We start from the raw sequence: 13890 nt of genomic DNA on the forward strand, positions 1-13890 counted from the left end.
TATGTTGCCGCAGGACGCCCTCTCCATGCGCTTCCAGGCTGCCCCCTCCCCTTCCATCATCCACTTTCGTACCATCGATGTATTTGCCGCCCAGTAATATCCTGAAAGGTTGGGTAACGCCAGCCCTCCACTATCCCTACTCCGCTCCAAAAAGACCCTTCTAACTCTCGGGGTGCCATGTGCCCACACATACCCCATGATACTACTCGTTACCTTCTTGAAAAAGGCCCTGGGGAGGAAGATGGGCAGACACTGGAACAAAAACAAGAACCTCGGGAGGACCGTCATTTTAACTGACTGCACCCTCCCTGCCAGCGAGAGCGGCACCATGTCCCACCTCCTAAACTCCTCCTCCATCTGTTCCACCAGTCTGGAAAAGTTCAACTTGTGGAGGGTCCCCCAGTTCTTTGCCACCTGCACCCCCATATACCTAAAACTTTTAACTGCTCTTTTGAAGTGGAGCCTCCCAATTCCCTCCCCTTGGTCTCCCGGGTGTATTACAAAGACCTCACTTTTCCCCAGATTTAATTTATATCCCGAAAAGTCCCCGAACTCCGCTAGTATCCCCATTACCTCCGGCATTCCCCCCTCCGGGTCTGCCACATACAACAACAAATCATCCGCATAGAGCGAGACCCGATGTTCCTCCCCTCCCCTTGTCAGTCCTCTCCACCCCCCTGAACCCCTCAGTGCCATCGCCAACGGCTCAATCGCTAATGCAAAGAGTAAGGGAGATAGGGGACATCCCTGCCTAGTACCTCGATGGAGCCCAAAATATTCTGACCTCCTCCCGTTTGTTACCACACTTGCCATCGGAGCTGAATAGAGCAGTTTTACCCACTTGATAAATCCCTCCCCAAACCCAAACCTTTCCAACGTCTCCCACAAGTATTCCCACTCCACCCTGTCAAATGCCTTCTCCGCGTCCAGCGCTACCACTATCTCCGCCTCCCCTTCCACTGCTGGCATCATAATCACATTTAACAATCTCCGGACATTTGTGTTAAGTTGGCGTCCCTTCACGAACCCCGTCTGGTCTTCATGGACTACCCCTGGCACACAGTCCTCTATCCTGGTTGCCAGGACCTTTGCTAACAGCTTGGCGTCAACATTCAGGAGGGAGATGGGCCTGTAGGACCCGCACTGGACCGGGTCCTTGTCCCGCTTCAAAATCAAGGAGATCAGGGCCTGCGACATTGTTGGGGGCAGTACCCCCCCCCCTCGCGCGCCTCATTGAAGGCTCGCACCAGCACTGGACCCACCAAGCCCACAAATTTCCTGTAAAACTCCACCGGGAACCCATCCGGCCCCGGCGCCTTCCCCGCCTGCATCTGGCCTATCCCTTTAATTAGCTCCTGCAGCTCTATCGGCGCCCCCAACCCTTCCACCAGCTCCTCCTGTACCTTTGGGAACCCCAATTTGTCGAGAAAGTTCTTCATTCCCCCTCTCCTCTTCGGAGGTTCAGACCTATACAATTCCCTATAGAAGTCCCTAAAGACCCTATTCACCTCTTGCCCCTTCTGCACTACGTCCCCACCCCTCTCTCTCACTCCCCCAATCTCTCTGGCTGCATCTCGCTTACGAAGCTGGTGTGCCAGCATCCTGCTCGCCTTTTCCCCGTACTCATACGCCGCACCCTGCGCCCTTCTCCACTGCATTTCCGCCTTCCTAGTGGTCAGTAGGTCGAACCTGGCCTGCAAGCTACGCCGCTCCCTTAATAGCCCCTCCTCTGGCGCCGCCGCATATTTCCTATCTACTTCTAGGAGCTCCCCCACCAGCTTCTCCCTTTCCTGCCTCTCCTTCCTCTCTCTGTGTGCCCTTATGGAGATCAGCTCTCCTCTAATCACTGCTTTCAAGGCCTCCCAGACCGTCCCCACCTGCACCTCACCTGTGTCATTCGTACCCAGATAGTTCTCAATGCCCGTTCTCACCCTTCTGCACACCTCTTCGTCCGCCAACAGCCCTACATCCAGGCGCCACAACGGGCGTTGGTCCCGCGCCTCCCCCATGTCCACGTCCACCCAATGTGGTGCATGGTCCGATATCGCAATGGCCGAGTACTCCGTGTCCTGCACTCTCGGTATCAGCCCCCTGTTCAATACGAAAAAATCGATCCTAGAGTACACTCTGTGGACGTGGGAGAAAAAAGAATACTCCCTCGCCCTAGGCCTACCAAATCTCCATGGGTCTACCCCTCCCATCTGCTCCATGAACCCCCTTAACACCTCTGCCGCTGCCGGCCTCCTATTCGTCCTGGAACTCGATCTATCCAGCCCAGGGTCTAACACCGTATTAAAGTCCCCTCCCATGATCAGGCCCCCTGCCTCCAGTCCCGGGATGAGGCCCAGCGTCGTCCCAGTTCGGGGCATACACATTTACCAGTACCACACTCTCTCCCTGCAGCCTACCCCTCACCATCACGTACCTGCCCTCCTTGTCTGCCACCACCTCTGCCGCCACAAACGACACCCTCTTTCCCACCAAAATCGCCACCCCCCGGTTCTTGATATCCAAGCCTGAGTGGAACACCTGTCCCACCCACCCCCTTCTCAGGCGGACCTGATCTGCTACCCTCAAATGAGTCTCCTGCAGCATTGCTACATCAGCCTTCAGTCCCTTCAGGTGTGAGAAGACCCTTGATCTTTTGACCGGCCCATTCAGCCCCCTTACGTTCCACGTGATCAATCGGGTCGCAGAGCGACCCGTCCCTACTCCCTGTCGATTAGCCATGTCTTGTCCCTTGCTCGCCCCGGGTCATCCCTTCTTTTCTGACCCGCTTCCCATAGCGATGGCCCCCCCCCCCCCCCCCCGGCTCTCCCCTTCTCGTCCCTGGTCTTTCCAGCAGCAACCCGGTGTCCCCCCCCCAACCCCCCCCCCCCCCTCCCCCCCCCCCCCCCCCCCCCCCTGGCTAGGACCCCTCCTAGCCGCGATGTACCCCACATCGTACTCCCGAGAGTCAGCTGGTCTCCGCTGACCCGGCTGCTCCTGCCACATTCCGACTCCTCCCGGTTCACCCCATCTGCGCCCGTGAAAGATCCCCTTAAAACCCCCGAGAAAGACCCGCATAATCAACCCGCTCCCCCCCGTCCCGTCTCCCCAACTTAACGATATAAATACAAGTACCCAATGGCAACTAAATACATAAATACTTAACTACATACTTAAATAACAAAATAATTAACTAACTATCAACTAACAGTGTGCCCAACCATCACCCTCCATCAAACAGTATAAATAACCGCAGATAACCATAACCTGAAAAGAAAAAAAGAACAAAAAACTCCCCCAAGCACCCAAAGAAAAAGGGTAAGAGGGGTAAATAACTAAGGGAAATTGGAAACGGGAAAAAACACCCCGTAAGAAGCCAACGACCCACAATAGAGATTTCAACAGTACAAATATACAGAAACACCCAACAACTCGAAACCTTCAAAATATTCAGAAAAGTCAACCGTTCGAGAAAAAACACCCCAAACAATCCACGAAACTGTTACCCAGTTCCGACCTGGCCTGAAAAAGAAAAGGGCCACTTGCTCAATCAAGAGTCCCCCGGCGGCTACGACCGCCGGTGCTCCCAGGTTTTAGTTCGTGTCCAACTTTTCCTCTTGTACAAAGGTCCAGGCCTCCTCTGGGGACTCGAAATAATGATGTTGGTCCTTGTAGGTGACCCACAAGCGCGCCGGTTGCAGCATTCCAAATTTGATCTTTTTCGCGTGTAGCACCGCCTTTGTCCGGTTGTACCGGGCCCGCCGCTTTGCCACCTCCGCACTCCAGTCCTGGTACACCCTTACCGTCGAGTTCTGCCACTTGCTGCTTTTCTCCCTTTTAGCCCACCTCAGGACTTTCTCTCGATCACTTAGCTGCTGGAACCGCACCAGCACCGCCCTCGGGGGCTCGTTTGCCCTAGGCCTCCTGGCCATGACCCGGTATGCCTCTTCCAATTCCAGGGGCGCCGGACCGGCCCCTTCCCCCATCAGGGAGCTCAACATCTCCGCCACATATCCCGGGAGATCCGACCCCTCCAGGCCTTCTTCCAGGCCCAGGATCCTCAAATTTTTCCTCCTCATCCGAGTGTCCAGCTCCTCGAAGCGGCTCTGCCACTTCATGTGGAGTGCCTCGTGCACCTCCACCTTTGCCCCGATGACTGTGGCCTCCTCCTCCCTCGCGGTCATCTCCTGCTGCAGATCTTTAATCGACGCCTCTTGGATCGCCTGGGCTCCCACCAACCTGGTGGCCGTCGCGTTCATGGACTCTAAGAGTTCCACTTTCATCTCCGTGAAAAAACGGAGGAGAGCGGCCTGCTGCTCCTCCGCCCATTTCTTCCACTCCTCCGATACACCGCCGGCCGCCATTTTGATTTTCTTCCCCCGCTTTTTTTGGGGAGCTGCTGCCGTTTTTCTTGCCGCTCCACTCCGGGTACCGACCATAAAATCGGTCTAGTTCTCCTCAGGGGACCTTCCCCCACCGGGATTCGTTTTTTCAGCGCCGTTGGGGCCCTCCAATTGGCCCAAAAACACCTTTGTTGCAGGAGCTTCCAAATGTGCGGCTTAGCTAGTCATAGCCGCAACCGGAAGTCTCCAGAAAGCCTTTGACAAGGTGCCACACAAAAGGTTGCTGCATAAGATAAAGATGCATGGCATTAAGGGTAAAGTAGTAGCATGGATAGAGGATTGGTTAATTAATAGAAAGCAAAGAGTGGGGATTAATGGGTGTTTCTCTGGTTGGCAATCAGTAGCTAGTGGTGTCCCTCAGGGATCCGTGATGGGCCCACAATTGTTCACAATTTACATAGATGATTTGGAGTTGGGGACCAAGGGCAATGTGTCCAAGTTTGCAGATGATACTAAGATGAGTGGTAAAGCGAAAAGTGCAGAGGATACTGGAAGTCTGCAGAGGGATTTGGATAGGTTAAGTGAATGGGCTAGGGTCTGGCAGATGGAATACAATGTTGACAAATGTGAGGTTATCCATTTTGGTAGGAATAACAGCAAACGGGATTATTATTTAAACGATAAAATATTAAAGCATGCCGCTGTGCAGAGAGACCTGGGTGTGCTAGTGCATGAGTCACAGAAAGTTGGTTTCCAGGTGCAACAGGTGATTAAGAAGGCAAATGGAATGTTGTCCTTCAGTTAGTGAGGCCACACCTAGAGTATTGTGTTCAGTTTTGGTCTCCTTACTTGAGAAAGGACATACTGGCACTGGAGGGTGTGCAGAGGAGATTCACTAGGTTAATCCCAGAGCTGAAGGGGTTGGATTATGAGGAGAGGTTGAGTAGACTGGGACTGTACTCGTTGGAATTTAGAAGGATGAGGGGGGATCTTATCGAAACATTTAAAATTATGAAGGGAATAGATAGGATAGATGCGGGCAGGTTGTTTCCACTGGCGGGTGAAAGCAGAACTAGGGGACATAGCCTCAAAATAAGGGGAAGTAGATTTAGGACTGAGTTTAGGAGGAACATCTTCACCCAAAGGGTTGTGAATCTATGGAATTTCTTGCCCAGTGAAGCAGTTGAGGCTCCTTCATTACATGTTTTTAAGGTAAAGATAGATAGTTTTTTGAAGAATAAAGGGATTAAGGGTTATGGTGTTCGGGCCGGAAAGTGGAGCTGAGTCCACAAAAGATCAGCCATGATCTCACTGAATGGCGGAGCAGGCTCGAGGAGCCAGATGGCCTACTCCTGCTCCTAGTTCTTATGTTCTTATGTTCTTATAACAGTAACTAGTTACCAAGAATATATTTTAATGATGGATACTAGCAGGATTGCTCAGGCAAAGTGCTTGATGCCTTTAGTTGGCACCTTCTGCATTGGGTGGCCTGTTGTTTACATGGGGGTTGCAGCAACTGTGGCTCTCTCAAGGTTGGTTCAAGTCCAACTGCTGAAGTCACATCTCGGTGCTCTGGGCCGACAGATTGAATGTGACAACCCATTGGTTTCAGAGACAGCCAAGTTTGCCAGTAGGAGGAGATAGCAATAAAATTAAGTGTTAATGGAGAAAGTTATCAATTTAAAAAATGGAAGAACAAAGAAGCATATGAACAAAGCAAAGCACTTTAAAAATTCAAGACAAGGATCAATAGCATTTTTCAAAAACTCTCCAATTTCCATTGTCTATCAGGGGCCCTCTGAATTGTAATGGGTTTATTTTTCAATATGTATATTGGATTGCTTGGTACACAAAAATCAAGTCAAAGAAAATGCCAAAAAATTAAAATCTCATTTATTGATTAATAGAGGAAGCTGGACTGCTGTACTGGTGAATGTTAACTTTGACACAATGGGGATTTAGTTTTTATTCTCAAATGTATTTTACATTTCACTGAGCAATTGTGTTCTATTGACTCGAAATTCAGACAGCACCAGCACAATTTGAGTGGCAATACATTTATTCTTTAAAATTTCACAAAACATTGCAGTCAAATGAAAATCTAAAATCTCAGATGTATTTCAAATCTTCCATCAAATTGCTTATTTGTCATACTTACAAAATCATACGTTCCCACTTCGCTTAATACCAAAACAAAATGAATACATAGACCATTTAAAAGCAAATAAATTACCAATGAAAAACTACATAGGGATTATTAAACCACTAATTATTCACCCAATGAAAATAAACCAAGCTACATGTTTCAAAAATGTCTTGCTGCCGAAATAATCTGCAAAACAAAAAATGCTAAACCAGGCGCATGCTGCCAAGCAGCAAGATCACGACCTGTTCTCCCCAGTTCAGCAAAATATCGGGTACCTATATCTAATTAGTGTACCATGCACTGAATACACAACTGCAAAATTGAAATAGTTTAAAAATTAAATACTTTTGAAACATGAAAAAAATATTTCCTACATATTGGACAGTCCTGTTATTTAATTAACAAATCAGAGTAATAGTCCCCCAATATTGTGTAATAAAACTCACTGTGTCTTATTTAAGCACCATAAATCGGTGTCCATATTATGACAGTTGCCTTTATAACGCACTGTGAGCAGAGCCATGGAATATATTTGAGTTATATACAACTCTTATCTTTTATCCTGTAAATTTGTATTTTCCATGTTTGTCACTTAAAACCCATCATAACTATTTGCATGCTCTTAAGCTATCTTTATGAATAGCGTTCGAAGCAAAACATCAAGAGCAAGCAGTTGAGGATGCTATAAGAAACATCTGGACCTGATTCTTTTAAGATCTACCTTCATAATCAAAATGATCTGTAGTATATTTAATATAGTCCATTCAGGTTCAATGAAATTGCATGAAACATTATGTTCAAACTCCAAAGTAACCTTTTTTTTAAAAAAAGCTATGCAAAGAAACAAATGTCACATCACGAACAAATCACTTTAACATATAATACAAACCTGAAATTGTGTCTCTTCTTGCACCTACCTAAATTTAGACGTGTTGCATCCAGATGCAAAACACTGCTGGACATGCTGCATTATTTTTAATGGGTTTTGTATTCAGACGCCGTGTTACGATACTAGACCATACCTTATTGTAAGCATAACTACATTTAACTGTTCCTGCCTTTATTCCTTCCTCCTCTCTTCCATGAACACTGATTTTTTTTGTTTTTAAATATTCAAATCAAAAATGACAAATTGTAACCAGCTAGCTTCCCAATTTGCAGCACTGAGTAGGACTAGCCAGTGCGCAATGAAGAAACAGGAGTTCTTCTGATTGGTCAAGGTCAGGCAGCATCGCATAGCTACCATGGCACCATTTAGCTTTATTTGGACATGATCATTTCCATCAGCAAACAACTCCTCTATACATTTAAGACACGAGGACTGCCTCATTCTGTTTGACTCGAATCTTTTACCTTCTCATTAATCACAGCTCATCTTTCCCAATCAGTTACCGTAGTAAAATAATCCATGCAACCATTAGTCCCACATTCCACCAATGTTACCATGCTCATTCTTTTTGTTAATGTATGGTTTCCTTGCAGTTTCACAGGTGCGCATTTTAACATTTGCCAAAAATACAGGTGTATTTTTGATAAAAAGAAACAAATGTTGGTGTATTCATTCAAAATGGTTTTAAGATTTCAACTTTATTTGGTAGTATAATATTTCTGATGAAGCCTAGAGATAAACTAGGAAATATGCAAAATTACAAGTGATATACACATCACAGTAGCAAGGTGATGCACACTTTCAGTGTCAAAAGGTAAATGTCGGACAGCTGCAGATCAGAGATACAGTCAAAACGGTAATTCTTTGTCAAACACTGCCACCTACTGCCTAAATAGTCTCAAACTGCCAATTGCTTTAATTATGTTTAAGAAAAAGCCTGACTTTCTAAACAAAATTAGCCTGGATTTTGTTTGAATGACGCTAGTGTCTTTTAAATGGAGTACACAATCATTGCAAAGCAAGAAATTTTACATAAAATAGACAGTGTGAAAGGACAGTACCATTCATTGTTAGACAGTGCCATCTAGTGATCTCAAAGAAAATTAATTTAATATGTCCAGTCTCTTTTGGTCTTAATTGGGACAGAGGGGTCATATTGGGACAGAGGAGTTCATAGAATGCTTTCAGGGTAGTTTCTGGAACAGCATGTTCTGGAGCCAGCCAGAGAGCGGGTTATACTACATTTGTTTTTCTGGAATGAGATGGGGTTGGTTATTTAACCCAAAGATGTGCAGGGAAAGTGGATTTGCCATGCTAAATTACCCCTTATGAACACGCAAGTACACTGCAGAAAGAAATGGATCAATTAAGTGAGTGGACACAGATCTGGCAAATGGAGTATTGTGGGAATAGGTGAAATTGTCCATTCTGGCAGGAAGAATAAAAGAGGTGTATATTATCTCAATGATGAGAGATTGCAGAACTCTGAGATGCAACGGGAACTGGACTTCTTAATGCATTAATCACAAAAGATTAGTATCCAGGTACAGCAAGTAATTAGGAAAGCTAATTGTTACACTGTTATTGTTATGCATCTCTTATTAAAATCTATTGCTGATGTCATCAGTAATGTTGTGATGTCATAAGCAAAATATTGTGTTGAATGTGCTGAAATTTATTCTCTTTACCAAAAAGATATAGTAGCGTGACCACAAAAAGGTAGTCAAAAATACTTTGTACTTTAATCTTCTTTAATATACAAAGATGATGACTTTTAAAATACAGTATGGACTCAAAAACGGGAGCAACTAGTTAAACATCAAAATAACTAACAGAATAGAATTAGAACTAACATTTAGATACGAATATACATACGTAACAACTAATTATGTTACAGCACTTACTGAAGACATTTGCAATGGATTTAAATAAGAGGATTCACACTAACAACACTATAATACTAATGAATATAATTTATTGTGAGGGCAATTGAATACAAAAGTAGGGAAGTTATGCTTCAGTTATACAGAGCAATTGTGAGACCACATCTGGAGTACTGCATATAGTATTGGTCATCTAAGGAAGGATGTAAATGCATGGGAGCAGTTCAGAGAAGGTTTACCAGATTAATACCTGGAATGGGCGGGTTGTCTTGGGAGAAAAGATTGGACAGACTTGGTTTGTATCCACTGGAGTTTAGAAAATTAAGAGACAACTTGCTTAAAACACACAAGATCCTGAGGGGTCTTGACATTTCCTCTTGTGGGAAAAAATCTAGAATGAGGGGTCGCTGTTTAAAAATAAGGGGCCACCCATTTAAAACTGAGATGAGAAAGTTATTTTTCTCGGAGAGTCATGAGTCTTTGGAACTCTCTTCCTGAAAAGGCACAGGAAACAGAGTTTTTGACTATTTGTAAGGCTGAGGTGGACAGATTCTTGGTAAGCAATCAGATGATAGGTTATCAGAGGTAGGCAGATTGCAGATTTGCCATGATCTTTTTAAATGGTGGAGCAGGCTCAAGGGGCAAAATGTCATCTGGCTCTGGCATTGTGGACAAGTTTAATAAAATTGTGTAAATGAACAGATTATTTAGCATATAGAAGAAAAATTTACCAGATTAACATTTCAAATGTGACCATCAGAACAGAAGAAAGAAATAAGATTCATGCTTAAAACATTTTATTTATTTTCTTATTAGACACCAATTAATCTGTTGTACATTTCCAGCATACTGCTTTCATTTAAATTTCCAGTATTTGTGTGTTCCTTTAACTAAACCAGATTTCGTTTGCAACGTATTTAGCTTAACAGCTAAATTTGGTTTCTGCACCTTTTCCAGATCTTCGATTAAGCTTTCTGCTGGATGCAAGAGCATGTGCAATAGTGCACACATGCCAATCTATGCCAAATTGTGTTCACATTGAGGCAGCAGTGCTAACCACTGCTCCACTATGCCACCCTCTTCAAAATACTTAACTGGGTACTAAAGTGCTTTGGAACATCCTGAATGTATAAAAGGCAAACCTCTTCTTTTAAACCTAAGCTTAACACTGTGCTTGTCAGTCAAATCTGGGTCAATTGTGCCAAAACTACATACGTTGGAAATGAAGTTGAATCCATATACCTTTTCTTTTTATAAACAGAGTTCAAGACAGTAGGGTAACCTGAAAGAAAGGGGTGGGTGATGACAATATGAACGAAAAAATGTCAGTGAATTCTTACTTGCATTATGGGTACAAATGCAATCAAACTACACAGAAGTAACTCCCCTGATAGAGAGTGGTTTGCCTTAATTGGCAGGGAAAAAAAATCAATGATTCCAATACAATCAGTTTGTCAAATTTAACACCAAGAAAAGCAAATACTAAGCTGAGTCATGCGCCTGTGGCCTACATCCATTTTTAATATGGCAGGCTGAGAGAGCTGTGGGTATCAATTTAATGAAATTCACTTGTGGCCTAAATTTCACCTCACTCGCAGACAATCCGATTTCCCCAAGCTAAATACTTTCTCAGTCAGTCTGTCTGATTCAAAAACAGGAATATCTTCGTCCCTTAAAAAAGTGAAAAGATCAGATTTGTGACCAAATACATACTACAAAAATAACTACACACTATTCCCCAAAACTGCGAAAAATTCACATCCAGAATTGGTTTTAGACATTCCAGAAAATACCATGAAAAATATTATGCAAAGTTCAAGTGAAAACAGGCAGTATTGATGAAGCAAGGGGGCTGCAGAAGGATTTGGACAAGCTAGGAGAGTGGGCAGTGAAGTGGCAAATGAAATACAATGTGGAAAAGTGTGAGGTTATGCACTTTGGAAGGAGGAATTTAGGCATAGACTATTTTCTAAATGGGGAAACGTTTAGGAAATCAGAAGCAAAAAGGGACTTGGGAGTCCTTGTTCACGATTCTCTTCAGGTTAACGTGCAGGTTCAGTTGGCAGTTAAGAAGGCAAATGCAATGTTAGCATTCATGGCGAGAGGGCTAGAATACAAGACCAGGGATGTACTTCTGAGGCTGTATAAGGCACTGGTCAGACCTCATTTGGAGTATTGTGAGCAGTTTTGGGCCCCGTATCTAATGTGCTAGCCTTGGAAAGGGTCCAGAGGAGGTTCACAAGAATGATCCTTGGAATGAAGAACTTGTCGTATGAGGAACGGTTGAGTCTGTACTGTTGGAGTTTAGAAGGATGAGGGGGCATCTTATTGAAACTTGCAGGATACTGCAAGGCCTGGATAGAGTGGATGTGGAGAAGATGTTTCCACTTGGAGGAAAAAGTAGAACCAGAGGACACCATCTCAGACTAAAGAGACAATCCTTTAAAACAGAGATGAGGAAGAATTTCTTCAGCCAGAGGGTGATGAATCTGTGGAACTCTTTGCCGCAGAAGGTTTGGAGGCCAAATCACTGAGTGTCTGTAAGACAGAGATAGATAGGTTCTTGATTAATAACGGGATCAGGGGTTATGGGGAGAAGGCAGGAGAATGGGGATGAGAAAATATCAGCCATAATTGAATGGCGGAGCAGATTCAATGGGCCGAGTGGCCTAATTCTGCTCCGACGTCTTGTGGTCTTATGGTCAATGGGCTTGATTTACCAAGATTTACCAAGACCATAGCGAACAACCCCACCAGCTAGCTGGGTGGGGTGGTGGTGGTGAGACTACCCACTATTCCAGACTGTTCCGCAGCAATTTCACAATGGAAGCAGTATTCATTTCTTTAAGGTAAGATTCCCACTCCTTTCTTGGGAAGAAAAATAGTATTTCAGGGATAGACTAGGAAATAGATAGTCGCTGGCCAATCAGATGGCTAGAAGCTCTGTAGACCTAGCAGTGCTAGCTGGGAGCGGTGGCCATGGCTGGAGCTACATGCAGTCCCCATGCTGAAGAGTCTAGGTAAGTCAGCGGTCAGGGATCACGGCCTCAATAATACTCCCCACAACCCTGTAAAATTTCAGATAAGACAGGGCTTGTGGGTAAATAGCGAAAAGGCCACCTGCCTTCAGATCTGCGAATGGGAAGAATGAAATCGACTCCCATGTTTCAGTAGCATTTAAGCAGCGGCCCTGGCTAACAAAAGGGAAAACATCAAATTGTGCGTTTGTCTGAGTTCTTCAGCTAAAATCTCAACCAAAAACAGAGAATGATGGACAATCTCAGCAGGTCTGACAGCATCTGTGGAGAGAACATGGAGCTAGCGTTTAAATAAAATTTGGTGATAACGTGGACATAGAAATTATCTGGCTCCAAGTTTCAAATGAAACTTATATATATTTCGAACAAACTATTCTATATATATTTTGACCAAACTATTCTATAGGGGAAAAAATAAACTAATAATATAATAATAATCTTTTATTGCCACAAGTATGAAGTTACTGTGAAAAGCCCCTGGTCGCCTCATTCCGCCGCCTGTTCAGATAAGCTGGCACGGGAATTGAACCCGCGCTGCTGGCCTTGTTCTGCATTACAAACAGTTGCCTAGCCCACTGAGCTAAACCAGCCCTTGTTAAATGAGGAAACAAACCACTTTTTCTTTAAAAGAAAGCCCTTTCTTTGATTTTAATCTTGTCTGAGCTCTTTTGAAAACCAGAAGAAAACCTCACTAAAATGACAAGCCTTCCAAGCAAATCCCGGTGAACAGTAGGCTGTTCAACCATGCAGGCCATCACAGATGATCCTGTGATCCTGCTCACATCCATGGACCTCTCAACTATTCCAGCTTCACACCCCATAGCTCCATCGGGAGTACAGCAGAAACCTCATTTGTGTGTAATGGGGTTTCTAGCCTAAGTTAGGGCAGGGGACAGAAGAGGAGATTTCCAACATGTTTCATCACTAGCGATCCACATCAGTCATATGCTGATTTTTTCTTCCCCCTCTTCAGATGAAGGATCTAATCTTGGCCTCATCCTATTTCACTTCTACGTGCTGTCATCAATCAACGGCACAGCATTAGTTTTCACATGAGCGCTGATGACACCCAGCATTACTTCATCACCTCTCTAGACTACTTCAATGCTGATAAATTATCAAACTAATTATCCGACATCCAGTACTGGATGAGTAGAATTTTCCTCCAATTAAATCATACTGAAGTCATTTTTTTTCAGTCTCCAGTCAAACTTCTGTTCCCTCATACCAACTACAACGCTCTCCTGGAGGTCACATTTGATCGCGACATGAGCTTCCAACTTCATATTTGCACCGCCATGAAGACTGGCTATTTCCAACTCTGTAATATTGCCCATCTCAGCTCATCTGCTGTTGTAATCCTCTTTCTTGATGCTCCTCGCTGACCTACATTAGCTCTCAGTCAAGGTCTTAATTTTAAAATTCTCATCCTCGTTTTCAAATCCTCCATGGTCTCAACTTTCTCCACCTCTGTAGTATCCCCCCAGCCGCACAACCCTTCTCTGCAGTCCTCTAATTCTGGCCTCTTGTGCATCCCCAATTTTAATCAGTCCAACTCTGGTGACTGTGACTTCAGTTACATATGACCGAATCTCTGGAATTC

The 13890-nt window shown here is 44.6% G+C and overlaps 1 protein-coding gene across 4 annotated transcripts in view; it reads right to left on the minus strand.

Annotated features, from left to right (window-relative positions):
* cdkal1 (CDK5 regulatory subunit associated protein 1-like 1) overlaps positions 1 to 13890 on the minus strand; it is a 781965-nt gene that overhangs the window by 718729 nt on the left and 49346 nt on the right. The window contains exon 1 of one of the 4 annotated variants that reach the window (XM_038796965.1): positions 7395 to 7455. The exons of the other annotated variants lie outside the window; for them this stretch is intronic. Within the exon in view, the coding sequence (XP_038652893.1) occupies positions 7395 to 7440 (46 nt within the window). The 5' untranslated portion in view covers positions 7441 to 7455. Of the gene's footprint in view, positions 1 to 7394; positions 7456 to 13890 lie in introns of those variants that run through there. 4 annotated transcript variants of the gene reach the window in all.

This window comes from Scyliorhinus canicula, chromosome 5 (genome assembly GCF_902713615.1).
Source record: "Scyliorhinus canicula chromosome 5, sScyCan1.1, whole genome shotgun sequence".
Taxonomy (NCBI): Eukaryota; Metazoa; Chordata; class Chondrichthyes; order Carcharhiniformes; family Scyliorhinidae; genus Scyliorhinus; species Scyliorhinus canicula.